Source organism: Urtica dioica, chromosome 12, assembly GCF_054948205.1.
Source record: "Urtica dioica subsp. dioica isolate 48M chromosome 12, U.dioica_male_clone48M_v1_H2, whole genome shotgun sequence".
In the NCBI taxonomy this organism is placed as follows: domain Eukaryota; kingdom Viridiplantae; phylum Streptophyta; class Magnoliopsida; order Rosales; family Urticaceae; genus Urtica; species Urtica dioica.
The window spans coordinates 23,208,635-23,233,509 of record NC_142767.1 but is presented as its reverse complement, the minus strand read 5'-3'; the positions used below and the strand labels follow the sequence as shown (position 1 = coordinate 23,233,509).

The following is a 24,875-nucleotide window of genomic DNA, read 5'->3' as shown; positions in this document are numbered from 1 at the left end:
GGGATCGAAAAATATTTCTACGGCTACTTCTTTCGAACAGGTGATAACCATCAACGTAACAAGCGAATAAGCTTAAAAATCGAGAAACATTTAAAAGAGTTATTTTAGTCTCAATTTTGTTACATTTTCGTGTACTACCCCTTTTAGCTTCAAATAGGGTATTCAATATTTTAGGTTCGGCTTAAAAATCTCATACTATGCCTACTTGCATTCAAAAATATTGTAACCATCAATATATTTATTTAAGAATCTTATATTTTGGTCACTATTTGAATGACTTATGGTAGCTTTCAATATTGGAAGTTTTTCATGTACTAACCCATTTGGCTTCCAAAAAGACTTATGAAATTTTTATAGGGATTAAAAACTAATTTTACTACACGTTATTTTCGCATAGGTGATAACCATTTGAAAGAGTTATGGTGGTCTCAATTTTTGAACATTTTCGTGTACCCATTTGGCTTCGAATAGGATTTTAATTATTTTATTTCATGTTCAAAAGAAAATTCTACGCCTACTCACGTTAAAAAAAAATACTGTAACTATCCGTATAATAAGTCAATAATCTTAAAAATCGATCACCATTTGAATGACTTGTGGTAGTTTCTGATTTTGAAAGTTTTTCGTGTATAAACTTTTTTCGCTTCCAAAACGGTTTATGATGTTTTATAGGGATCAAAAAATAATTCTACGGCCACTTATTTTCAAATAGGTGATAACCATCAACATAACAAGCCAAGAAGCTTAAAAATTGGGCACTATTTGAAAGAGTTATGATAGTCTCAATTTTTTAACATTTTTCATGTACTACCCTCTTCGGCTTCTAATAGAGTTTTTAATATTTTATTTCGGGATCAAAAGACCATTATACGCCTAATTACATTCAAAAAATTTGTAACCATCAATATAATAAGTCAAGAATCTTAAGTATTGGTCACCATTTGAATGACTTATGATGGTATTAAATTTTGGAAGTTTAAACATGTTTTAACCCTTTTGGATTCCAAAAGTACTCATGAAATTTTTATAGGGATCAATAGTTCATTCTACAAGACTCATAGGTTGGAAAGAATCACAAAAAAAAGAACTATAATTAACGAGTTATGATATGTAGAAATTTCATCATTTTCTCAAAAGGGTTAGGGCCTTTGAACATTAAAATTTTAACAAATTGTGAAAAAATTGAAACTTTTTAGGATATCAAGAGTTCGTTCTATAATAATCATCGGGTGGAAAGAATCATAAAAATTTAAACTACGATTAACAAGTAATGATGATCTTTAGAAATTTCATCATTTCCTCAAAGAGGTTGAATATTAAAATTTTAACTAACTGTAATAAAATTGGAACTTCTTAGAGGGTATCAAGATTTCATTCTATAAGAATCATAGAGTGGAAAGAATCGTAAAAAAACAAACAGTCACGACCCGTGTGCGACAATTTGCCCAGAGCCGCGACTGATAAACCCAAAATCAAACACAAACCCATAATATAAATATGTATTAAACAAAGAAGAAGGTTACATATATAAAAAATAGTTTATAAAAAATCCGGGGAAATTTTTGCTTTGAATAAAACTTAGATTCTTTTAGAAACTATATACGTTCTTGAACGCTTTAACAAATAAAATTAATCCCTGGTTGCAGCCGAAGAGATGTATCAATAACATGTATCAGTTTTATTTTTTTCATTGCTGTATCAGAGTTCAAAGGCGAATAAGAGCAACAACGACCTCAAATATGACATATTTGGATGGGTAATTCTCAACCTCAAATAAGAGCAACAACGACCACAAATACAATGCGTTACAAATGAATCCCGTCTTGTTTATTTATTTTCACTTTCCATTTTCTCCTCTCTTTAATTTTAATAAGTGGAGTACTACCCATAATTATAAAATAAATAAATAAAATAATAATAAAAAAAATATGCTCTTAGTCCCAAATTTCATACAATATACACGACACATAATATAATTATAGTGATTATGTAACAACATGAGAACCCAATAACATGTTTTTTTTTTCTTTCTAAAATAGATCATATACTAGGTCGATACGATCTTTGACCCACAAGAGAAAAACGAAAATTATGCAAAGTGCAGTTGAAGAAATTTATCGGTACCATTATCTTTAGAGCGCCATAGACAGAGATGCCGTGCTCGCCTCTGAAACTCACAAGATCGAACAACATTGATTGGTATTTTTCGCCATCTTGAGAAACATCTGAACGACAAACAATTATCATCAGGTTCTCATAGAGTTTATTCTAGAATTATCCTACTTTACTACATTCACAACTAATTACTTGAGAACCATTGTTTAAGTTCGCAAAACGTATCAGCTAACAGTTCAAGCATGAGATTCAGGCTACAAGCCTCTGTTGGGTAGCTAAAGTGGCCACTTTGCGACTCATACAAATAGATCTAAGGTTCTTAATTATTTTGAACAGTGTTACAAAGCCACAAGATTTGAATCTTATTCTGTAAGTTTCAAAGTAGAAACTCCTATTTGTCTACTAGATTTTACATCATCCTATGGGCACTTTTATGTCACATGATTCAAATAAGCGAAATTTTTTGGTCTGCATGAGATTACAATGATTAATTAAACTAGGGACCAGGTTTGGCGCCTCATCTGACAAGCTTTAGACAGAAGGTGCTCAAACATGTTTAATGCAAGGCTTAACTAACTTCGGTTTTATTTAATTTTTTTTGTTATAGCATGCATTATCATTTGTGTTGCAGATAATGTGGCTAGACAAGTTATGACAAACCTTTGATTGTGCACTAAGATCGGAACTCTTCTCGACTAAACTGTCCAATCTCTCACCTCGAGCAAGCAAACTGTCAATGGTTTGGTGCTATAACAAGAAGCACGACTCAAAGACTACAGATTTAACAGAATGGAAAACTGCTATATCACAAAGAGAAACTGTGATGTACTCACAAGGATAAATTTCGTCTCATCCATCTCCTTTTGTATTTTCAAAAACCTATCCACCTCTGCAGGGTCCTGAACTTAATCAAAGACGCTCAAACTTGTTAATTATTCCTCGGATCATATATTTCTTACAAACTTGAGCGAGATTTACCCTTAAGTTGTGTAATTAAATTGAATAAAAGGAACATTCTTTCGCTCCAGTTAAACAGAAACTGAGATTGAATAGACATGCCTGGAATTTAGTCAGAGCTTCACTTAAGTAAGGCCATGGTTGAGCGCTATCTCCTTGAGCAGTCCTCCATGAATCTCCAAAAGCCTCTTCATACTTGTCCAGTACCTATACAGATTCAATTTTCAGTACTTTGTACGAGGAAAGAAAAGACGAAGAAACAAAGCATCATATACTTCAATTCTAACAAATCAAAACATGAAATCTCTAATATTTAACTTAACTCATTGAAGAATGGAAAAAAATAAAATAAAATAACCTTCGATACTCGGAAAATCAATCCCAACGGTAGAGGAAACCCAGCCGTAAGGATTTTGAGTCATATCATCGGAAAAATCAAGTATCCATCATCATAAACACAAACTTCTCATGCAATAATTAATACTAGGAGGAATCCAACTATTTCCTTCTCTAATATTGTAAATTCAAATAAACAGCCACAAAAGTACCTGGTTTAGCAATGCAAACGAGCTCCGAACAGGATAATCGCAATCCATAAATCCCAACGCACACAGACCATTTCTGTTGTAAGCATACACCATATACTCTACAAATGACATCAAAACAATGCAACATAATTAAGTAATTCAATAAAAAAAAATAACATAAAGATTCCAATTCTCTTTCTCTCATACACGTATTTGAAAGTTTCTCGCTGGAAAAAAATATCCCAATGACCAAATTCCAAAACCAGAAATAAAAAACGCATCCACAAGGAATTTATGCAGGAAACACTATAGTTCAAGTTATATACCACATTCAAGGTGATCAAAAAAACCCAAAACTAAATCAAAGTTTTTTTTTCATGATTTAATTCAATTTTATCTTATAAAAGTTAACAACCTAATTCAAGCTGATCAACCAAACATAAAACTCGAAGAAACCATATTTTACAATCAAATTTAACGCCTGAAACCCAGCCGATTTTTTCTTACATAAACCTGAAACAATGATACAATAAATTATATTGGAAAAATAAAGAAACGAGTTTTTAGTTTTACACATGAAACCATAAATACCTGCAAATAATCAAAATTCAAGCTAATTTAACTCATGTTAGTTAGAGAAGAAAAACAAAAAGAGAAATATCAACTAAAGGTGATAAGCGAAATTCAAGGTCATAAAAAACCATTTTCTAATCGATTTTCACAGGCAGCAACGCAAGATCAAATTTTGCCCAGATTGAAAGCTATGAAGAACAATGTCAAACCTCCGTGTTCGACACGTTGGCGCTGAGACGGAGGGGTTCGCTTGGCGACCGTACGGCTGGCGAACACAATTGCCTCCACTGCGCCTTTCTTCTGAAAGTAGCCGAAATTGCTCACATCGGAGGCGTTAGCAAGGATTACGGGCTCCGATCCCGTCGGTTCACACCTCAGAACCACCAGCGCTGTCACCTTCATCGTTATCTCTCCACAAACCTCTCTCTCTCTCTCATCTACTGTGAAGAGAAAAAAAAACGAGAATCGAATAATAGGAACAAGTATAGCGGTTTGAGAGAGAGAGAGAGAGAGGGAGGTGTTCCCGATCGGTTTTTTGTAGTTTTTTTTTTTTTAAATAGACGTCAATTTTTTTTTTTTTACAACTTCTAATTGCTTGATATGTACAACTCAAATCCAAGCAGCCAGGTCAAGCTCATATCCATTCAAATCCCTCATTTTCACATAAATCAAAAACAGAGAGAAGGATCAGCCAGGGCTACAACTACATTCATTAATACCATTGCAACAATCCTGTCTACAAGAAAAGGATATCATATACTCAGGTATATTCTCGCAGTTAATACCAGGGCGCCTTCGTTTGGGTCGCGCGGAGGCGGAGATGCTCGTTCGTTTGGGTCGCGCAGAGATGGCGCGTTCGGCGTTCGTCTGGGTCGCGCGGAGGCGGAGGAGAGGGTCGTCTTGGGTCGCGCGGAGTGAGACTCGTTCCGTCGTTCGTCTTCTCTTTTTATGCTCCTCTGCTGCAATCGTATCTTTTTTTCAAACTTTTTTTTCTTTTTTGTTTCAGGATTCTGCGGAGAAGCGCGATCGGCTTAGAAGCTTTGGGGTCGCGCGGAAGCAGAGAGAAATTAAATACAGAATTTTTTTTTGGGGGCCCATCATATTGGGCTCGCCTTAGCCCAAGGCCGGCACTGCTGATTCTCTCTCGACTCTAAAGACCCGTACAGAAAAATAATTATTTTTTATATAGCTGAAATTTTTTATACGATTTTAGAATATACCAATTACTTGATGTTAATTTCTTTAAAGAGTGATTAGAGCATTGTAAATTGATTCCAGTATCAATCTAAGTTAGTGATCTAGAATTATGATGCAGTTTCAATTGATTGATTGATTCATTTCCATTAACCCAAATCTCCAGCTTTTCCTGTGTATTGTATAGGTATAACAAAATCCAGTTTTATGATTAATAATATCGGTTTACGATTTGTTATATTGTAATTAGTCGCTGATTTTGTTTTGTTAGTCAAAAGTGAAACATGAGTTCTTTTCCTTTCTTTTTAGCATATAGAAAAATTCAAAAAACCAAATCAACCTAAGAAACTTGTCAAGAAAGAAATCAAACAGAGCACAGACACCCATATTTAAAATTTAAATGAAATTCCTATCATCTATCAAATATCAAATATCGCAAATCTAAATTGCATCTTCATCCATATGCGACGTCGTTCTCCGGTAATCGCAAGGAACTCGAGCAATCTTCTCGTTTTCGGTGAGCTCTTTGTAAACTTTCTCTTGTGACCATATGCCCATGCATTCAATCTCTTGAAGAAGTAGTTGCTCCATATCCAAGTCTAGCCTACTCAATTTGCCTAATGATGCTGCTACAGTTCCATTCCATCTCGGATAAACTTCAATTCATCGGTCACACTTTCATTCTCCATTTTTTTTTCTTGGAAGTTCTCTTGGATGAAGAAGCAGCTATCGACGATGATATGTCTTTTTTACAATATTTTTCTTGTTTATGTGACTTATTTACAGTTTCTTTCTCTTTTTTTTTTTTGTTATTTAAAAGAAAATTTGTCTTAAAATAAAAAAGAAAATTAAAACAGGTTAGCTATAAATTAACCACTCTCATTATTACTTACAAAAGAAAATTATCATGAAACTTATACTTTATTTATTTAATTTTAAATTAAAACAGGTTAAAGGGTATTTTTTTTTTTTTTTTTTTGGGAAGTTAATAAAGTGGTTAGTTACCAATTATAAACCGGCAAAAATGTAATTAAATCAGTATTCTAGTAATTACCACCTTCAAATTATATATTTATGGAAATTTCCCATAGGCGAAAGAGCAGCAGGAGTTGCGAGCGAGCCCAGAGACGACAGGCCCAAGAGAGACGATTGAATTAATTTAAGAAAGAAAAAGGGGAGAGAGAGAGAGAGAGAGAGGGGTTGGGAGTTTGTAGCAGAAGAGAAAACGGTGAAGGATTCAGATGAATTGAAATTGATCTGAATCTGCCCCGAATTGCGAGCAGCTGTGAATTGAATTATGGGATTAGAGTCAGTGGGCGGTGAATGATGATGGATAGCGATAGTCTAAGGTCGTCGGCCTTTTCTGGGTATTCGCCGGCGCGAGGGTCTGTGCGTGTCGCCGTGAGAAGACCGGTAAGTGATTCGTGTGTGTGTGTGTGTGTTTGAGAGAGAAAGAGAGAGAGAGGAATGATGATTGTGGTGGCGTTGCAGTTGGTGGCGAGACTGAGCAAGGACCTTTTGGAAACATACCAAGTGTGCAACCCTGAGTTCAAGTACTCCCAGGATTTGAATCCCAAGCGATTCTTGACCACCCCTTCCCTCGGAGTCCTCAACGACGGCTCCGACAACGCCAACTCCGATCTCATTCTCACCGTCAACTGCGTGCTCATCAATTTCGAGGCGCAACGAAGGTCTCTGACTCTGACTCTGACTCTGTCTCTGTCTCTTCTCTTACCTTACAGCAAGCAAGCAATATACATATCACATACGCATACAAATACAATTGCTTGGTTGGTTGGTTGCAGATATATTGTGAAAGATGTTTTGGGCCACGGCACGTTCGGGCAGGTGGCGAAATGCTGGATTCCGGACAGCAACGCCTTTGTTGCAGTGAAGATCATCAAAAACCAACCCGCCTACTACCAGCAGGCTCTGGTCGAAGTTTCTATATTGACCACTGTACTCTCTCTCTCACGCACTATCTCTGTCACTACATACATATGTATATGTATATGTCTATGTTGATGCTGATACCATCTGCGATTGCAGCTGAATAAGAAGTATGATCCGGAGGATAAACATCACGTTGTCCGTATCTATGATTACTTTGTCTATCAACGCCACCTCTGCATCTGCTTTGAGCTCCTCGACACCAACCTGTAACGCCTCTCATCTCTGTTTTCAATGCTATGGATCATTCACATCCCCCTCTCATTTCCCATTCAGGTACGAGCTCATCAAGATGAACCATTTCAGAGGATTGTCGCTCAACATTGTACAGTTGTTCTCGAAGCAGGTACGTTTCTACTAACTTCCACTTCCTTGTGCTTCGTCTCGTGCCCTAACCCGTATTCCCAAACTAGATTCTGTGCGGATTGGGGCTGCTGAAAGAGGCTGGGATTATACACTGTGATCTGAAGCCAGAGAATATTCTCTTGTGCACCAGGTGAGTTGTTTGTTGCATCTGATCCCGCGTTCCTTGCTTGCTTCATAATCCTCTTCTCCGTTCAAAGCAGCAGCATTAAGCCAGCCGAGGTTAAAATCATTGACTTTGGGTCAGCGTGCATGGAGGATCGCACCGTCTATTCCTACATTCAGGTGCCTGCCCATCCCATCTCCCTCAACCGCCCGCCTCGCGCTTCTAACATTCTTTTTCTTTTTCTTTTTCTTTTTCTTTTTCTTTCTTCAGAGTCGCTACTACAGGTCTCCTGAAGTTCTTCTTGGCTATCAGTATCCTTGACTTTTTTACTTTCTTCATTCATCTACTCACAAAGCAAAGAAATAAGCATGGAGTTTATCCGTCTTCCTTAACGTTTCTCCAGATACACTACTGCCATTGATATGTGGTCCTTCGGATGCATAGTTGCTGAATTATTCTTGGGTCTTCCGTTGTTCCCAGGAGCCTCAGAATTCGATCTCTTGAAGAGAATGATTGAGATACTCGGGTGTGTCTCAATCGACTCTCGGTCCGTCCTTTATATCATCATTCCTCCTAATCGTTTTGTCTGCTGATTTTTTAGGGGCCAACCCCCAGATTATCTTCTCAAAGAGGCTAAAAACACGACCAAGTTCTTCAAGTGCATTGGGAGCATACACAACATTGAAAGCGGACAAGTTTCTACAAGTAGCAGAAGTGCTTATCAAGCAATGACCGAAGATGAATACGAAGCTGTGAGTAATCCGTTCTCTGTTACACGTGTAATGTATGCTCTGATTGTTTATGTGCGATGCCTTTCTCCCAGAGAGAGCTGAAAAAGCCCTCCATTGGAAAGGAGTATTTCAAGCATAGGCAACTTGAGGAGATTGTTACCAATTACCCCTACAAAAAGAACTTGGAGGAGAACGAAATGATCAAAGGTTGACTTATAGGATTCTTCCTTCCTAGGTAATGTATTTGACTTTTGTGTAAAGATATGTTGATGAATTGTTTATCGAATGTGTGGCAGAAAGTCAAATACGGCTTGCGTTGGTTGATTTTTTAAGAGGGCTTGTAGAGTTTGATCCTGCAAAACGGTGGTCACCTTCTCAGGTATTGGTATTTAGGAAATGGTGTTGGTGTAGTATGTGCGGAATGATAGTTGATTGGTGTGAACTGTGCAGGCTTCAAAGCACCCTTTTGTAACAGGAGAACCATTTAAGGGCCCATACAAACCTGTAGCAGAGAGTCCCCGAGTGGTAAGTGGAAGGAATTGAGATCCTATCCTAGTTTATAATATATTTTGCTTGCTTATTATCCTCTCCTTGTTAGGCGGTTGGTGCTCAAAACATGAGAGTGGAGCATCATCCAGGTGGAGGCCATTGGTTTGCTGCGGGGCTGTCCCCAAACGTGAGCGACCTGTCCCTGTCCCTGTCATCATCATCATCATCATCCTCATCTGAGTGTGTGCCGTTTTGCAGATTGCGGGGATGAATAGGGTTGCGCAGAACAGCTACCAGGTGGTGCAGTACGGTGGTAGCTACGGAAGCAGCATAGGAAGCTACAACGAGGCGGGGGACGCAAACAGTATGTTTGCCTACTATTCGCCAGCTGGCCTCAACATGCCCGGCAGGAGGCTGGTTCCGTATCCGCCGCACGGGGGAGTCGGCATGAGCCCCTCCACGGGCAGCTTTGCTCCGCTGCCGCTGGGAACGAGCCCATCGCAGTTCACTCCGCCCACCGCCTACGGTTCCCCGGCAGCGGGAAGAGGCAGCTGCCACGGGTCCCCGCTGGGCAAGATGGCTGCCGGCAGCCACTACAACAGAAGGAAGAGCTTGGGCTACGACAGCTTGAGTTGGCACGACGGCGGCTTCGACTCCCATCAACTGCACTCGAGTGGTGCGCGGTGGAAGCAACACGCTGCGCCTCAGCACTTGTACGAGACTCTGCCGGACCCGGGAGACTGGGATCCCAACTACAGCGAGGAACTCCTGCTGCAGGACGACGGCTCCGAATTGGCTTCGGAGTTGAGCAAAGGACTGAACATCGCTTCTCCGGAGGTGGGGCACGGGAGATTCAACCATGTAGCGAGCACGAGCACAAGCACAAGCGTGCCCTTCCAAAGGTAACACAGCGTCCATAATGATGGTTTTGCATTACAGTACTCAAAACACAGCTGTTGCTGCAGAGGCGTGCACGAACGTATGATGCCACCGCCGCAAAGCCGGTTGGGGCAGCAGCAGCAGCGGTTCGGCCACGGGAGGCCAAGGGGCGGCAGTGTCAATGGCAATGGCATGACATGGGGTATTGTTCTTTAATCATGTAAATATATATATGTTTAAATGGATGGATAGTCAACTGAGTGGGTTCATCACAATGTTCAGGTGTGGGACCGGGACCCGGACCCGGACCGGGACCGGGACGAAGACCAAACCATCCCACCATTCCACCACGAGGACGCAAGGAATATGGCCGCATTTCCTGAGACACCAGAATCATACTCTAATTATTGTTCACAACCATAAAATATCATTTGCAAATTATCTTAGTTTGCGTCCAATCAATATTCTTTTGTCAACGCCCTTAATTTTTTCCATGTCTCTGTTTATGGTTGGATAAATTAATTTATTGGTGCTGGGGTGCTTTTTAATATTTATTATTTAATCCATAACGTTCTCCAACCGTATGTATAAAAAGATTAATCACTGCAATGCCATTTTTTAATATCTTTTTTTTTCCAATGGAAAATATCAACAGTATTCTTTCGGTTCAATCGAAATGCGCGATTTATATCCACAATTTTTAGAAATATCATACATATTATTTCAATTTGATATAAACGACATATATCTTCCTTAACAATGTGTTGTGTTTCAAATACCATCTTTTTCGTTTATTTTTTTACAAAAAATAATTTGAATTCTCCAAAATACCCTTAGAATAAATATTTATTTATTATTTTATTTTTAAAAAATTAAAACTTCTCTAATTCAAATCTTTTTTGTATATAAATAGAAAATAAAAAATTATTTCATTAAGAGTATTTTGGAGAATTCAAATTAATTTAGTAAAAAAATAAACGAAAATGATGGTATTTGATAAGTCTGTGCACGGTCCGGTCCAAAACCGACCAAAAAATCGGACCGGACTGCTCAAAACGGTCCAAAAAAACTCAAACCGTACCGGACAAAAAAACTGTAAAAACCGAACCGGACCGGACCATTATGAATCGTTTAGACCGGACCGGACCGTTTTGAACCGTTAAGACTGGACCGGACCGTTTAAACCGGACCGGGCCGTTTAGACCAGACCGTTCTAGACCGTTTTGGACCGTTTAGACCGTTTTACATAATTAAACAAAAAGAACCATTAATTTTCCACTAAAACAAAAACAGTGTATGGGAGGGAAAGACATGCACAAATGTCTAATTTGGCTAAATGGACACTATATTTTTTTTTTAATTAAACCGGTCCGGTCCGGTTTAACGTTTTTTTTTTTTTAAAAAACCGGACCGGACCGTTTGTAATGAGTAGACCGGACCGGATAAAAAAACCGTTTTAAACCGGACCGGCTGTCTAAAAATCACCGGTCTGGTCCGGTTTACGATTTTTAAAGTTTTTTTGCGCCGCCCTAGTATTTGAAATACAACATATTTTCAAGGGAGATATATGTCATCTATATTAAACCGAAAGTATATGTCTGATATTTCTAAAAACTGAAAGTATAAATCGCGTATTTCGATTAAATCGGATGTTGTTGATATTTTCCCGTTTTCCAATGATTTCTAGGTGCGAACATTCAAGAATTTTTAGTGTTCAATTCCTAGTACGTAGAGAGTTTATTTGGTATTATTATTTGTTTCTTGATTATATACATCGCAGCAGTACCTTGACCACCTCCAGGTAACATCTAATTGTTGTAGTACGAATATTTTTTATTCATATTTTGTTGCTAGTTTGTGACATATTGCACTTTTATTTATTCTAATAAAAATAAAATATAATAAATAATGGGTAGGTTTGTGTGGTTGATCAACTGCCATGTATTGATTTCAGGCTATTTAGGTAACCACACGACACAGAACCCAAAATCTGATCTAACCAATGAACTTGCGGGGTTTAAAATAGTAAAGGATTATATTATATAAAAAAGAAAAAGAAAAAAGAAAAGGAAAAGAACAAGAAACAAGAAAGACAGTTGTGGTGCAAATGACCGCCGGAGCATGCATGTGTTGGTGGTGATTGGGAAGAGAGAGAGAGAGAGAATGGCGGCGGTGATAGCGGGGCTGAGCAGTAGCAGCAGCGGAAAGAGGAACGATCTGAGCTGCGGTGAGTCGAATATAATGAGTCATCATCATCGGTTACTCCGCAATCGCAGCGTGGTGGTGGCAGTATCCGCCAGAAAGCCTTTGAGCAGTTGCACCAACGCCGCCGATGAGCCTCGATCGGTGCCTCTTTCGGTTGATCCCGATCACGTGGATGCGCTCCTTCTGCTCCAAAAGTCGATGCTGGAAAAGCAGCTCAGCCTTTGTGGCCACGTGACTTCTTCGGGGCTGTCTGCGCGGCAACGAAGGATGTCCGGACGGCGGCGGCCCAGCCTGAGTCCGGACGTGGCGTGCTTGGAGGAGGGTGGCGAGGATTTGCTGAGCCACGCCCAAGTGGTGCGACTTTGCAACAAAATGAAGGTCGGTCTTTGTTTAGAGGACCACAAGTCTAAGTACGTCCTTGAACCTATTCATTCCATCACACGCAAATGAGAGATATGATATGAGCGCGCGGATTAATGAGATGAGTGTGTGTGTGTGTGTGGCAGACTGAGAGAGCGGCTGGGATGCGAGCCCTCACAGCAGCAGCTGGCGGCTTCGCTGAGGATCACACGTGCTGAGGTGGAGTCCGCCATCCTACAGTCTTGTCTCGCAAGGCAGAAGCTGGCTATGAGCAACCTTCGCTTAGTCAGATCCGTGGCCCAGAAGTACGATAACATGGGCGCCGAAATGGCCGACCTCGTTCAGGTCACCTCTCTTCTCTTTTTTATTATTTTTATTGTATACTAAATAAGAATGTGGGAATGAATGAGCGAACGAACAAACGAACGTTTCAGGGGGGTCTGGCTGGTTTACTGCGTGGGATAGAGAAATACGATTCGTCCAAGGGCTTCAGGATTTCCACTTATGTGTACTGGTGGATACGCCAGGTGAGACTGACTCACTACCAACGAACATATGTGTGCGAGTGAGTGTGTGTTGAATGAATGAATGGATGAATGAATGGCAGGGGGTGTCAAAAGCACTTGTTGAAAGCTCGAGAACTTTAAGATTGCCCACTCATCTGCACGAGAGGCTGAGCTCCATCAGAAACGCAAAACTGAGGTTGGAAGAGAAAGGAATCACACCCTCCGTTGATGTAACAATGTTCAAACCCTCTCTTCCCCCCTATTTGTCTCCTTCTTCCTTTTTCCTTCCTTAATCCGTGTGTATGTGTGTTGCAGAGGATAGCAGAGTGCTTGAAGATGTCCACTCAGAAAGTTAGGAATGCGACAGAGGTAGGTGCCTACATTTGCGATGTGTGGTCACTGCAGTTTCCTTCATTTGCGATGTTGACTCGGTTTCAATGTGCAGGCCGTGAATAAGGTTTTCTCACTTGATAGAGAGGCATTCCCCTCTCTGAACGGCCTTCCCGGGGAGACTCACCATAGTTATGTTGCAGATAACAGCCCTGACAACATCCCATGGAACGGACTCCATGATTGGGCACTCAAGGTGATTCTCACTGCACTCTCATCTTGTCATGTCATGTCATGTCTTGTCGTTGTCTTGATAATCGAATGAATGCGCGATGATGCAGGACGAAGTGAACAAGCTGATAAACACGACGCTGGGAGAACGGGAGAGGGACATCATCCGACTCTACTACGGCCTTGACCTCGAATGCCTCACATGGGAGGACATTAGCAAGCGGTGACTTGTCTACGACCCTGCTTTTGCTTTTGATTTTGCTTTCTTTTTATATTAATTTGTTTGTGTTGCTGTGTGTTCAGCATGGGTTTGTCGAGAGAGAGGGTGAGACAAGTGGGACTCGTTGCGATGGAGAAACTGAAGCACGCCGCAAGACGACAACACCTCGACGCCATGCTTCTCAAACAATAGCTCCTTTTGTTTCTTTGTACAACAAAACAAAAGCATACACACTTGATATAAATATATGTATATATGTACACACATCATGTAATAATAACTGCAAGAAGTTTCATAGGATTGAGGCAGTCTCATAAACAATCATTGTTGGTTCCTTTGATAATAGAATGTAACGTAGAGAGAGATGAAATTGGGAAATAAGTATTGTTGCATTTGATTGAGGCAATCATCAAATTTATAATTTTGATGAGGCCTTTGTTGTAGCCTTGGATCAAAGCGTATGTAGTGGGGTTTACGGTTTACGTGCGGTGATGATGGCGAACTTGATGAGACCTTTGTTGTAGCCTTGGATCATGAGGGGCATGGCCACAGCTCCTTTGATGGTCTTCCAACCTGCTTTGTTTGAATACAGAGATGAGAACCCAACGCAACGCAACGCAACCCAACCCAACCCAACCAACCAAAAAGAACAAGTAGAGAGACACAGACACAGACACAGACACAGACCCACCTGCTTTGAAGAGGGAGGTGAGGCCCTTCCAGGAGAGGGCGGAGCGGATGACGGCGGGCCAGAAGGGAGCCACGTGGTGGGTCCAGTCGGCGGAGGTGACGTGGCAGAGGCCGAGGGAGCGGAAGAGGGACACGTAGTGGGCGGCGGAGCACCAGGCGGGCAGGTAGAAGGCCCTGCAGATGCGGTCCAGCAGGGACTGCTCCCACTCCAGCAGAGACTCGCCCTCGGCCAACTCGCGGTGGCACCACGTCACCACGATGATGGCCGCGCCGGGGGCCGCCACGCGCGCCAGCTCAGCCACGAACTTGGCCTTGTCCGGCATGTGCTCCCCGCTCTCCATGGACCACACGAGGTCGAAGGACGCGTCCGCGAACGGCAGCTCCAGCGCGTCCGCCACCTGGAAGGACGCGCGGTCCGCCAAGCCCTGCGCGGCGGCTAGGGCATTGGCGCGGCCGGCCTGCAGGGGGCTGAGCGTGACGCCCTGGCAGGTGGCCCCCAGTGCCTTGGCTATGTACCTGGAGCTCCCCCCGATGCCGCACCCCACGTCCAGCACCTTGGACGCCGCCGTCACCCCCGCGAACCGCAGCGCCTCCTCGATCATCCGGATCTGCGCCGCCCTGTGGTCCGACTCCGCCGACTCCCCTGCCTCGTAGTAGCCGTGGTGCATGTGCTCCCCCCAGATGTCCTCCCACACCGTCGACGACTCGTCGTAGAACTCCGCTATGCCTTGCTTCAGACTCGCCGCCATCCTTATTCGGTCGCCTCGTCGAGCACCTACAACAACACGCGACGCCGCTAGTGCTTGTGCTTTTGGTGCTGTGAGAGAGAGTGATGGGGGTAGCGAGTGAGAATGATAGTTTATATACTTGTGCAGAATCACCATCTCTCTCTTATTCAATTCTGTTCGTATCTTCTCTCTCTCTCTCGCTATTATTTAATATAATATTAACTCTCCCACCACCCACTTCGATTCGATGCTAGTCAAGCTTATCTTGGACCGACAGCCGCAGCGACGTCATCTGTGGAAAACGTAAGCCGCATGTTCTTTGGCGATGCGTCATCTGTGGAACAATTTTCGATGCATGGAAAATTAAATGAAAAATAAAAGAAAGCGGAAGATCTGGTTCTGGGCAAACAGATAATAATACTTTTCGGTTTAAAATGGTGAGTCTTAATTTGGTAACTTTTATTAAATGAAATTTAGTAGTATCTGTTAAGCCGTTTTTTGGTTCAACACGTGACATGAGCGAACTTGATCACATGTCTTCGAATCTGTGAGATTAGTAATGGGATATTCCTCTTATCGAATGAAGAACGAGAGAATTGGTTTCTCAAGCTCTTGGACACGATCGTAGAGGGAATATAATTTGGCTCGGGGGCCTCGGGTTTTGAGAGAGAGTGAAGTTATCTCTCCCACTCTACAGAAAATGGAAGGAGATCGTTCCTCGTTTTTGTGTGAAAATGTGTGAGTGGAGTGGCTTCGATTCTCTTTGTTTTTGATTTCGGTCTCAAATGTGTTTCTAGTGAGAGAAATAGCTGAATAGGGGTTTTGACAGAGTCTAGTTAGAGAGAGAAAAAATCAACCCTTAACATGAGTTTGTCTTGGGTATTTATAGTGAGGGGATGAATGTTGGGATAGATTTGTCATTTGGCTGTTGTTGGGTCGCGAGCAAGTTTGTGAAATGGCTCGCGACCCTTTCTGATGAAGGAAGATGTCTCGCGGTCCTTTTTGGTGAAAAGATGTCTCGCGATCCATTTTTATGAAAGAAAAATGTCTCGCGATCCTTTTTAGTGAAGGAAAATGGCTCGCGACCATTTTTTATGAAGGAAAATGTCTCGCGATCTTTTTTTGTGAAGGGAAATGTCTCGCGATCCTTTTTGGCGAAGGGAAATGTCTCGCGACCATTTTTTATGAAGGAAAATGGCTCGCGACCCTTTTTTGTGAAGGAAAATGGCTCGCGACCCTTTTTGGTGAACACGGAGTTCTTTGAGATATGTTCGGGGTTTCAACGCTGCGAAACCCCATTTCTTGGACTCCGTGGACGCTTTGAGGTTGGTCGGCGACTTGGTGGCGCAAGTCCCCTCATCTCGGACCGCACGGAGTTCTTTGAGATGTGTTCGGGGTTTCAATGCTGCGAAACCTCATTTCTCGGACTCCGTGGACGCTTTGAGGTCGGTCGGGGACTCGATGGCGCAAGTCCCCACATCTCGGGTCGCACAGAGTTCTTTGAGATATGTTCGGAGTTTCAACGCTGCGAAACCCCATTTCTCGGGTCCCGTGGACACTTTGAGGTGCGTTTGGGGCTCGACGCCGCGAGGCCCCCATTGTCATGATTGCAATGCCTGTATTCTTGCATTTTCGCATGTATGCATGTTATTGGTATTTTTTTTTTCGTTGCGTTTTATGCTTGGTGTTCGTCCTACTCCGTTAACCCCCCAGTTTTTATGCAATTTGGCAAAATGAACGCGAATTTCGACTTCATTCGTCACTTGGCACGTGGCCTGCTTTTTGGAAAATTCAAAATACACTTGGGTCGGTGGCTGCTTTTGAAAAATTAAATATGTGGAAATGGCCCTCTCTGGCCGCCGCGCGCGCGTAGTTCTTCGCTGGTCGGGGTATCTCTCGCCTCGGTCCTTCAAAAGATGGTGTTCACGAGGTTGAGCGGAGCGTTGATTGTGTTGCCTCGGACGTCGTCGCTGTTGCTTCCGCTTGTCATGACCTCCTTCCCGCGGTGTTGCCACTTGCGGTCTTGGGGAGTTTGCTTTCTTGGCGCGGGGTTCGGGTTGGCGACCATCGCCATCACGAATTCCTTCAGCTCACCGTTCTGGATGTGATTTTCGATTTGCCTCCTGAGCTCGATGCATTCGGAGGTTAGGTGACTGTGGTCTTTGTGGAAATGGCATTACTTGCTCTTGTTGCGTTTTGACGGGTCCTTCGCCAAGAGTCGGGGCTCGGTTAATATTTCCCCGTGCAAGGTCAGAATTCGATCCGGCGTAGTTTTGAGTGGTGTGAAGTCGGCGTTCCTCTGGAACTTCTCGACTAGTAGGGGTCTCTGTCTTGGTGGGGGTCGGACATTCGAGACCGCGGCGTTGGCGCCCCGACTCTTCTTTCTTCGCTGGTCGTCGTCGACCTCGTCCTCGTCCCTGCGCCGGTTTTCCCTCTCGCGGATCCTCCGACTCTCGTAGTACTCATCGACGGAGATGTGCTCAGTAGCTTGGGAGATGAGCTCCACCATCGTAGTCGGTCGCTGCTTCACCAGCGATGTCAAAAGGTCGCCAGCCCGTAGGCCGTCGATGAAGGCGTAGACAGCATCGCCGTCCTCGTAATCGTCCACCTTATTGGACTCCTCGATGAACCGGTTAAGGTAGTGTTGGAGCGTCTCGGGCCCGCCCTGTTTGATCGTTAGGAGGTATGATTTCTCCTTTCTCCGGACCCGTGAGGCGGAGAAGCGAGTGAGGAATCTCTCTTGGAGGTCTTCGAATGATTGGACGGTCCCTCGCCCAAGCCTCTGGAACCACTCGAACGCGGTCCCGGTGAGGGTCAGGCAAAATGCCTGACACATTGTCGACGGGGATTGTCCCGCCATCCTCATATTGGTCTGGTACTGGTGGATGTGGTAGAGGGGGTCCGTACTTCCGTCGTAGAGCGGCATGGCAGGCGGGCGGAAGTTCCCCCCGGTGTCGTCAGCGAGCACGTGTGCCGCGAAGGGTGAAGCCACGCTCTCGATCATGTTTCTTACCAAAGGGGTTCTTGTTTGCGCCGCTCGCAGCTCGCAGACTTCTTCCCTCAGTATGTTAACCATGTTGGTCAACTCATCATTCCCGGCGTGCGTAGCGGCCGACGTGAACCTAGTGGTGCGCCCTCTCTCGTTTGATGTGCCTGGGTGGCTTGCGGCACGGGAGGCGTTGGGGTCGCCGTCGCCGGGGGAGCAACTTCCTGCTGCTCATGGGTCTCCGCGGCGGGCTGGCACCGTGGGCTCTCCCATCTGGCGTTGAGGTGGCGCCTCAAGTCCACGTTTGGCTCTAGGCGCCCCGGCGACCTGGTGCGTCACGGCAGTGAGAACCTCCTCGCGTCCCCGCTGTCGGCGATATCTTCCCCCAATCCTAGACGTTCAAAAGTGGACCTTCGCGACTCGGTTCCTGCTCCGGCTGTGGAGTGGGACGCCTGGGGTAAGGGGCGCGAGGCTGCGCTCGTGGGTCTCTTCGCCTCTCGTCGCGGCGAGTCTCCGAGCGCTGCGGTACCTGTTCCTGGGCGTGTCCCTGTCTCTTGCGAATTCACTCGCCAGCAGGAATAGACTGTTCTCGAGGTGTTCCATCTGGTCGTCTCGCTCGATGAATACTGATCCGACGGGGTTTGCCGCGTTGGTGGTGCTCGGGTCGACCATCGGCACTGCGCCCGTCGATGGGCCTGCGCCCGCCGGGGGGGCTTCCTGGGCGTGTCTCTGCCTTGCCTGTGTCCGTGCTCGCGTGTGGAGCGCCACGCTCTCCGTTCGCCGGGGAGCGCCACTCTCGGATACGGCCGCGCGGTTTGACATAGTGACTTCTTGACGTAGTGAGAGTTCCTTGATACGTGAGAAATGAATGTTTTTGCTGGTCGAGAGCCCGTACGTGGTTGTTCTCGGGAACCCCTACTTCTAGCGCCAAAATGTTAACCCGTTTTTTTGTTCAACACTTATGGACACGTGACGTGAGCGGACTTGGCCACGTGTCTTCAAATCTATGAGATTAGTAATGAGATATTCCTCTTATCGAATGAAGAACGAGAGAATTGGTTTCTCAAGCTCTTGGACACGATCGTAGAGGGAATATAATTTGGCTCGGGAGCCTCAGGTTTTGAGAGAGAGTGAAGTTATCTCTCCCACTCTACAGAAAATGGAAGGAGATCGTTCCTCGTTTTTGTGTGAAAATGTGTGAGTGGAGTGGCTTTGATTCTCTTTGTTCTTGATTTCGGTCTCAAAGGTGTTTCTAGTGAGAGAAATAGCTGAATAGGGGTTTTGACAGAGTCTAGTTAGAGAGAGAAAAAGTCAACCCTTGACATGAGTTTGTCTTGGGTATTTATAGTGAGGGGATGAATGTTGGGATAGATTTGTCATTTGGCTGTTGTTGGGTCGCGAGCAAGTTTGTGAAATGGCTCGCGACCCTTTCTGATGAAGGAAGATGTCTCGCGGTCCTTTTTGGTGAAAAGATGTCTCGCGATCCATTTTTATGAAAGAAAATGTCTCGCGATCTTTTTTAGTGAAGGAAAATAGCTCGCGATCCTTTTTGGCGAAGGGAAATGTCTCGCGACCCTTTTTTATGAAGGAAAATGGCTAGCGACCTTTTTTGGTGAAGGAAAATAGCTCGCGACCCTTTTTGGTGAAGGAAAATGTTTCGCGATCATTTTTGGTGAAGGGAAATGTCTCGCGACCCTTTTTGATGAAGGAAAATGGCTCGCGACCCTTTTTGGTGAAGGAAAATGTCTCGCGATCCTTTTTGATGAAGGAAAATGTCTCGCGACCATTTTTTATGAAGGAAAATGTCTCGCGATCCTTTTTTGTGAAGGAAAATGTCTCGCGACCCTTTTTGATGAAGGAAAATGGCTCGCGACCCTTTTGGGCATCATGGGCGAATTTGGGCTGGACTTCACATATTTCTTTGTTTTCGGGTTGGGCCTTAATGTTTTTTCGGGTGAGGAAAAATCCCTCACAATTGTATCTAGCCTTTATTAAGATGGGAGATTATAATAATAGTTAAACTATCAATTTATTTTAAACGATAGCCAATATTGGTTAAAGTCCCAAAAATACCATTCTCTCACACTCAAACACCACACCCAAATCCAAACACCACACCATAATCTTCCTCTGTGATGCACCGGATCTTCGCCAGAGACTCGCCATCTCCGGCGCCAAAGAAGGAGCTTCGGACTCGACATCTCATGTCCTTTCCGGAGAAGCTCGCACCGGTTCTCCTCACAGGTGGTTCCGAACATCGGCGAGTCTCACCGTTGCGCCGATCCGACCGTTCGAAAGTCGCAAGTCCAGTTTTACTATTAACTGTGACAGTTAATCGGATTAACTGTGAAGGTTAATTTGATTAACCATGACGATCCTCCTCCGAAAACAATCTCGAACATCAGCGAGTACTGCAGATGCACCGATCCGACCGTTTGAAGGTCGCGAGTCCAATCTTGAAATCATCGGAAGAAGCTAAGATTTGAGAGCTTCATCCAGTCCGGTTGAGATTTCTCCGTTTGAAACTTTGATGAAATCTCCGATTCCGACGCCGGAGATTACAGAGATGACAGTTAATATTATTTACTCTGACAATTAATAATAACAATTCTTAAGTGTATTATTAGAATATTGAAATATTATTATAACAAATTGGTCATTTTCCTAAATATGTTAATAGCTGGGTTATAATTTTAAAATATGATGGTTGTTTGGGCTAGAAACCTAATCCGCCCTTTTTTAATTTTTATGAAAAGATAAATGTGGCAATTTTCCATTCATTTTCTCTTACTTTTCATGGCATTTAAACATAACATAAAATTTTGATTTTCCCTACATTTTTCTTTCAAATTTCATGTTGTGTCGTATTTTTATTTTTCCTCCCATTTCCTAAATTCCAAATATGGAACTTGAATGAGCACGTTTTTTTAGACGGAGGTGGATTCTAACTAAGACGAGTATTTCAGCCCGGTTTCGTACAATTTCAACAATTAAACTAGTAGTTTGACGGGTCGAAAACGGTTTGGGTTACTTTTATAATTTTTCAAACCATTTAAAACAGATGATGTCGGATTCGGGCACGATGGTGCACCGGTAGTTCCCAACACACGATCACACAGTGGGTAGGGTTGGGCCGAGGCCCATATGGTCGCTGGGCTCCTTGGGATTTTGCAACACACTCGGCCTCACTCGCCCGTTAATCAATTTCGTGTAGACTAGAGAGGAGATTTAAGTATAAAATATGCTGTGTTTGCATTTGGTGGTAAATCACATAATAAATAAAAATAAATAAATAAGAGGAGGATGAATGAGGTTTTGAAAAGAGGGCGAAGATTAGATTACACAGACAGCCTGATTCTGCTTGCGTTGATTGCTTGCAAATATTAATTAGGAGAGAAAGAGGTAGTAATAGAATCTGTTAATCATCCGTATTATTGCTGGGGAAGAGAAGAGCAAGGGTTGGGATGATGAGTGATTGTATTAGGGTTTGAGAATTAGGGCTTTGATTGATCTGAGCGAGACGGATCGGGCAGGCGATGAGTGAGAAAGGGCGGTGTGACGTGTGCGCGGCACCGTGTTCATCGTGTATGCATTTCGACCACCCGATGGAGTTCTCCGGCGACACTTCCGTCCTCTCCACCGCCACCACCACTGCCAAGGACGACACCGATGAGTCCGACATTGACGTCAGTACTGTCTCTTTCTCTTCTGCTACTCTGCCCATGGGCCTGGATATGACACGTGTTTTTTGCAGGTCAAAGTGTGCGATATCTGCGGCGACGCCGGGAGGGAGGATATGCTCGCCATCTGCAGCAGATGCAGCGACGGCGCCGAGCACACGTCAGCTTTCTCTCTCTCTTTCTGTATTACGTTAAAGCCAAAGTGCCATAATATGATTGTTATTTGAGTGAATTGCATTTCTCAGGTATTGTATGCGCAAGATGCTTAAAAAGGTGCCCTCCGCTGACTGGATGTGCGAAGACTGCAAGTTCGGGCAATCGGCTCCGCCCAAACGGGTGGCCAAGCGAGCTGCTGAGAGCGAGCCCCCTCCCCCCAAAAGGCTCTCCCGCGACCCTTCTTTCAACCACACTTCTCGCCTTCAGACTCGCAATGCCACGCTCCTCAAGTCCAACTCCTTTAACGCCTCTAATCCCAAGCCTAAACTCAGACTCGTCGACGAGGTTCTTCCTCAGAAACCAAAGGAGATTCCGAGGACCTTGCAAAAGTCCATGTCCTTGAAATCTGCGCCCGATTCCAAAGTTAAAATGCTCTCGCCCCGCATTTCCCACATCCTAGATTCCAAGGGATCACGATCACTCAAAGAACGCCACTTTGACAGGAAAACCTTTTCACTGAATAGCTCGACGCCGAAATCTGAGCCCACGCCACGCCCTGAATCCACCGTTGCCTCATTTTCCAGCAACACCAGAGACGCAAAATCAAAAGCAACAGCCAAACTTCCCAACACTGCAGGTATGTGTGTGAGTGTGTGTCGCTGATGCCATTGAAATCTGGATTTAAAATAAAGTTGGTCCTTTTCAGGCGGTGGCTCGAGCGAGCACAAGCTGAAAGAGGACGCATGTTCGACTTCGGAGAAGCCGAGCAATGGCAGTAGTGTAGATGGAAGCAATGATGGGTTCATGCGCTCGAGGTCCACTTCTAAAAGCACCTTCTGTCAAAAATGTAAAGAAATCGGCCATTCCGCGGAATCCTGTAGTTCGGAGACCCCTGGTGTTGATTCGGCCATTCCGAGGAGCATTAGGGAGGATAGTAAATTGAAAGAAGCAATCCACGCGGCTTTGCTCAGAAAGCCTGAAATACAGAGAAAGAAAAAGAGCGATGAGAGTTCCGCGGCGTTGAGTGCAGATCAGGAGCAGGCAAGCAAGTCGAAGCTCTGTGTGGCGGCCGTGAACCATGGTTTGAAGATGTTGGCCATTCCGGAATACGATTACATCTGGCGGTAAACTTTGTTGTTAGATTTTGCATGCATGTGTTGCAGTAATTGTTGGAGTTTGAAGAGACGATGTTGGTGGTTGAGTTGCAGGGGGAGCTTTGAGATCAGCAGGAGCGGTGGGAGCTGTGTGGATTTGTGTGGCGGCGTTCAAGCCCACCTGTCGTCGTGTGTGTCGCCCAGAGTCCCTCAAGTGGCCCGCAGATTCCCGCAGAGGCTCTCCCTCGACCAAGTGCCTCGCTCCGCTGCATGGCCAACGCACTTCCACGCCAGCGGCGCTAAAGAAGACAACATCGCTCTCTACTTCTTTGCCAAAGATCTCGACAGGTCTTTCTTTCTAACACAACACAACACCCTCTTTCCCCTTTCTAACCCTTCCCTCTCTCGTACAGCTACGACAGAAACTATAAGAGCTTGCTGGACGGCATGATCAAGAATGATCTGGCTCTCAAAGGAAACTTCGAGGGTGTTGAACTTCTGATATTCCCCTCCAATCAGCTTCCTGAAAATTCACAGCGTAAGGAAATCTCATGAAATTTTCTCGTCTGCTGTACCATATGTTAACAAGCCCTGGAATAACCAAGTTTACTCTGCTTCTGATTCACAGGTTGGAATATGTTATATTTCTTGTGGGGCGTATTCAGGGCAAGAAGGGTACATAATTCTGAATCTGATTCAACCACTAAGTCAAATGTTATGAACGAACGAGCGGTGGCGGTGGGGGTGGACAAAAAGTTGGAAGAAAGTGGAGATCGTGTTGACCCGAAGAAACCAGAAGCATTAAGCTTGGGTTTAAAAGATGAGGTCAAGTGCGAGAGGGATGCCAATTTGGTAACGTGTTTCCTTTGTTTTTTTTCTTTTTATGCTCTCTCCTGTTTATGGCGTTGCGTCCCATAAATCGAGTGATGTTTGTTGACTTGTTATTACCTTGGTTGGCAGCGAGGAAAAAGCCCTCCGTTGGATTGTGATGGCATCGTGAAAAGAGAGCCGGAATCGGAGGGAGAGAAGAGTTGGAGAAGCGTGGAATCAAAGACAAAGGAGTGTTTGTTGGTGGAGAAGAAGAATGTTTGGTGCGAAGAGAAAGTGATCAAAGAGGACCTCGGAAATGGTGGAGTGGAGATGCGCTTGTTCCCGAGTCTGGAATTGGCTTTGGGAGCGGAGACGAAGCAGAGCAAGGGAATGAGTATGTTGCCATTCTTAGCGGGGCCCGCGCCCAACAAGGAACAAGTGGAGGAGGAAGACGAGGCCTCGCTCTCGCTCTCGCTTTCATTTCCGACAACAAGAAGATGAAGATGTTTAAATAATCCCCACCATTTCTTTCTCTCTCTGTAATCTTTGTTTCTTTTGCTTCCGGAGTCCAGACCCTCTCTTTAGTGTTGTACATATTGGAAGACAACGGAACGGAAAGAGAATGGAAAGAGAATGAAAGCCTTGTATCACCGAGTACCAAACCTAGAAAGAAAAAAAATAGATTTTGATGATAATCAATGACCCCTGTTCGTTGTACCTTTTTTACATTCATATTTACAATCTATATTTGTAATAACTTTTTTTTTTTTTTTTTTTTAATTTGGACATGAATCTTAATAGTTTGGCCAAAAACATAATTACAACAAAATTATTATTGGATCCGGAGCCGTCGGTGATGGCGGAACACTAGGGTCTCCACAGCCCAACGAAGCCAGGCGCTGTGATGCAGGCGAATCCAGTCTCGTCGAGGTCAGGACCTTTCGATCGACCCACCATGGGTTGCCAGATCTGTGCGAGGACCTCGAGCTTAGGCT

General features: G+C 44.0%; 5 protein-coding genes across 7 annotated transcripts; 3 read left to right on the top strand and 2 right to left on the bottom strand.

Moving 5' to 3' along the window:
• Positions 1-1,891: 1,891 nt before the first annotated feature.
• LOC149380600 (VAMP-like protein YKT61) lies at positions 1,892-5,103 on the bottom strand. 2 transcript variants are annotated; one of them, XM_089602432.1, is made up of 7 exons: positions 4,926-5,103; positions 4,382-4,614; positions 3,621-3,718; positions 3,175-3,279; positions 2,949-3,014; positions 2,776-2,862; positions 1,892-2,225 (listed from the first exon to the last, which is right to left on the bottom strand). In XM_089602432.1, the coding sequence occupies exons 2-7, from the start codon at positions 4,572-4,574 to the stop codon at positions 2,175-2,177; spliced, it is 600 nt and encodes a 199-aa protein (XP_089458558.1). In that variant the 5' UTR covers positions 4,575-4,614; positions 4,926-5,103; the 3' UTR covers positions 1,892-2,174. The 2 variants fall into 2 exon arrangements, with proteins under 2 accessions (XP_089458558.1, XP_089458557.1); XM_089602431.1 differs by having other exon boundaries at positions 4,382-4,612; positions 4,958-5,086.
• A 1,427-nt stretch (positions 5,104-6,530) lies between these two features.
• YAK1 (YAK1-like protein 1) lies at positions 6,531-10,434 on the top strand. 2 transcript variants are annotated; one of them, XM_089602430.1, is made up of 17 exons: positions 6,531-6,779; positions 6,858-7,057; positions 7,172-7,325; positions 7,416-7,525; positions 7,593-7,662; positions 7,730-7,812; positions 7,886-7,964; positions 8,056-8,096; positions 8,189-8,311; positions 8,387-8,537; positions 8,609-8,723; positions 8,813-8,895; positions 8,967-9,041; positions 9,115-9,192; positions 9,264-9,907; positions 9,971-10,086; positions 10,167-10,434. In XM_089602430.1, the coding sequence occupies exons 1-17, from the start codon at positions 6,690-6,692 to the stop codon at positions 10,265-10,267; spliced, it is 2,313 nt and encodes a 770-aa protein (XP_089458556.1). In that variant the 5' UTR covers positions 6,531-6,689; the 3' UTR covers positions 10,268-10,434. The 2 variants fall into 2 exon arrangements, with proteins under 2 accessions (XP_089458556.1, XP_089458555.1); XM_089602429.1 differs by having other exon boundaries at positions 7,883-7,964.
• A 1,423-nt stretch (positions 10,435-11,857) lies between these two features.
• Positions 11,858-14,133, top strand: SIGA (sigma factor A). The gene is made up of 8 exons (XM_089602606.1): positions 11,858-12,499; positions 12,596-12,794; positions 12,884-12,976; positions 13,057-13,185; positions 13,271-13,324; positions 13,401-13,541; positions 13,627-13,739; positions 13,820-14,133. Exons 1-8 carry the CDS (start codon positions 12,006-12,008, stop codon positions 13,926-13,928), a joined length of 1,332 nt encoding a protein of 443 aa, XP_089458732.1. The 5' UTR covers positions 11,858-12,005; the 3' UTR covers positions 13,929-14,133.
• Positions 14,134-14,159: 26 nt separating this feature from the next.
• G-TMT (gamma-tocopherol methyltransferase) lies at positions 14,160-15,399 on the bottom strand. The gene is made up of 2 exons (XM_089602605.1): positions 14,428-15,399; positions 14,160-14,309 (listed from the first exon to the last, which is right to left on the bottom strand). The coding sequence occupies exons 1-2, from the start codon at positions 15,308-15,310 to the stop codon at positions 14,209-14,211; spliced, it is 984 nt and encodes a 327-aa protein (XP_089458731.1). The 5' UTR covers positions 15,311-15,399; the 3' UTR covers positions 14,160-14,208.
• Positions 15,400-21,389: 5,990 nt separating this feature from the next.
• On the top strand, positions 21,390-24,647 carry LOC149380596 (protein PARALOG OF AIPP2-like). The gene is made up of 8 exons (XM_089603001.1): positions 21,390-21,826; positions 21,895-21,980; positions 22,066-22,613; positions 22,683-23,100; positions 23,185-23,418; positions 23,484-23,608; positions 23,699-23,922; positions 24,031-24,647. The coding sequence occupies exons 1-8, from the start codon at positions 21,677-21,679 to the stop codon at positions 24,379-24,381; spliced, it is 2,136 nt and encodes a 711-aa protein (XP_089459127.1). The 5' UTR covers positions 21,390-21,676; the 3' UTR covers positions 24,382-24,647.
• Positions 24,648-24,875: the final 228 nt, after the last annotated feature.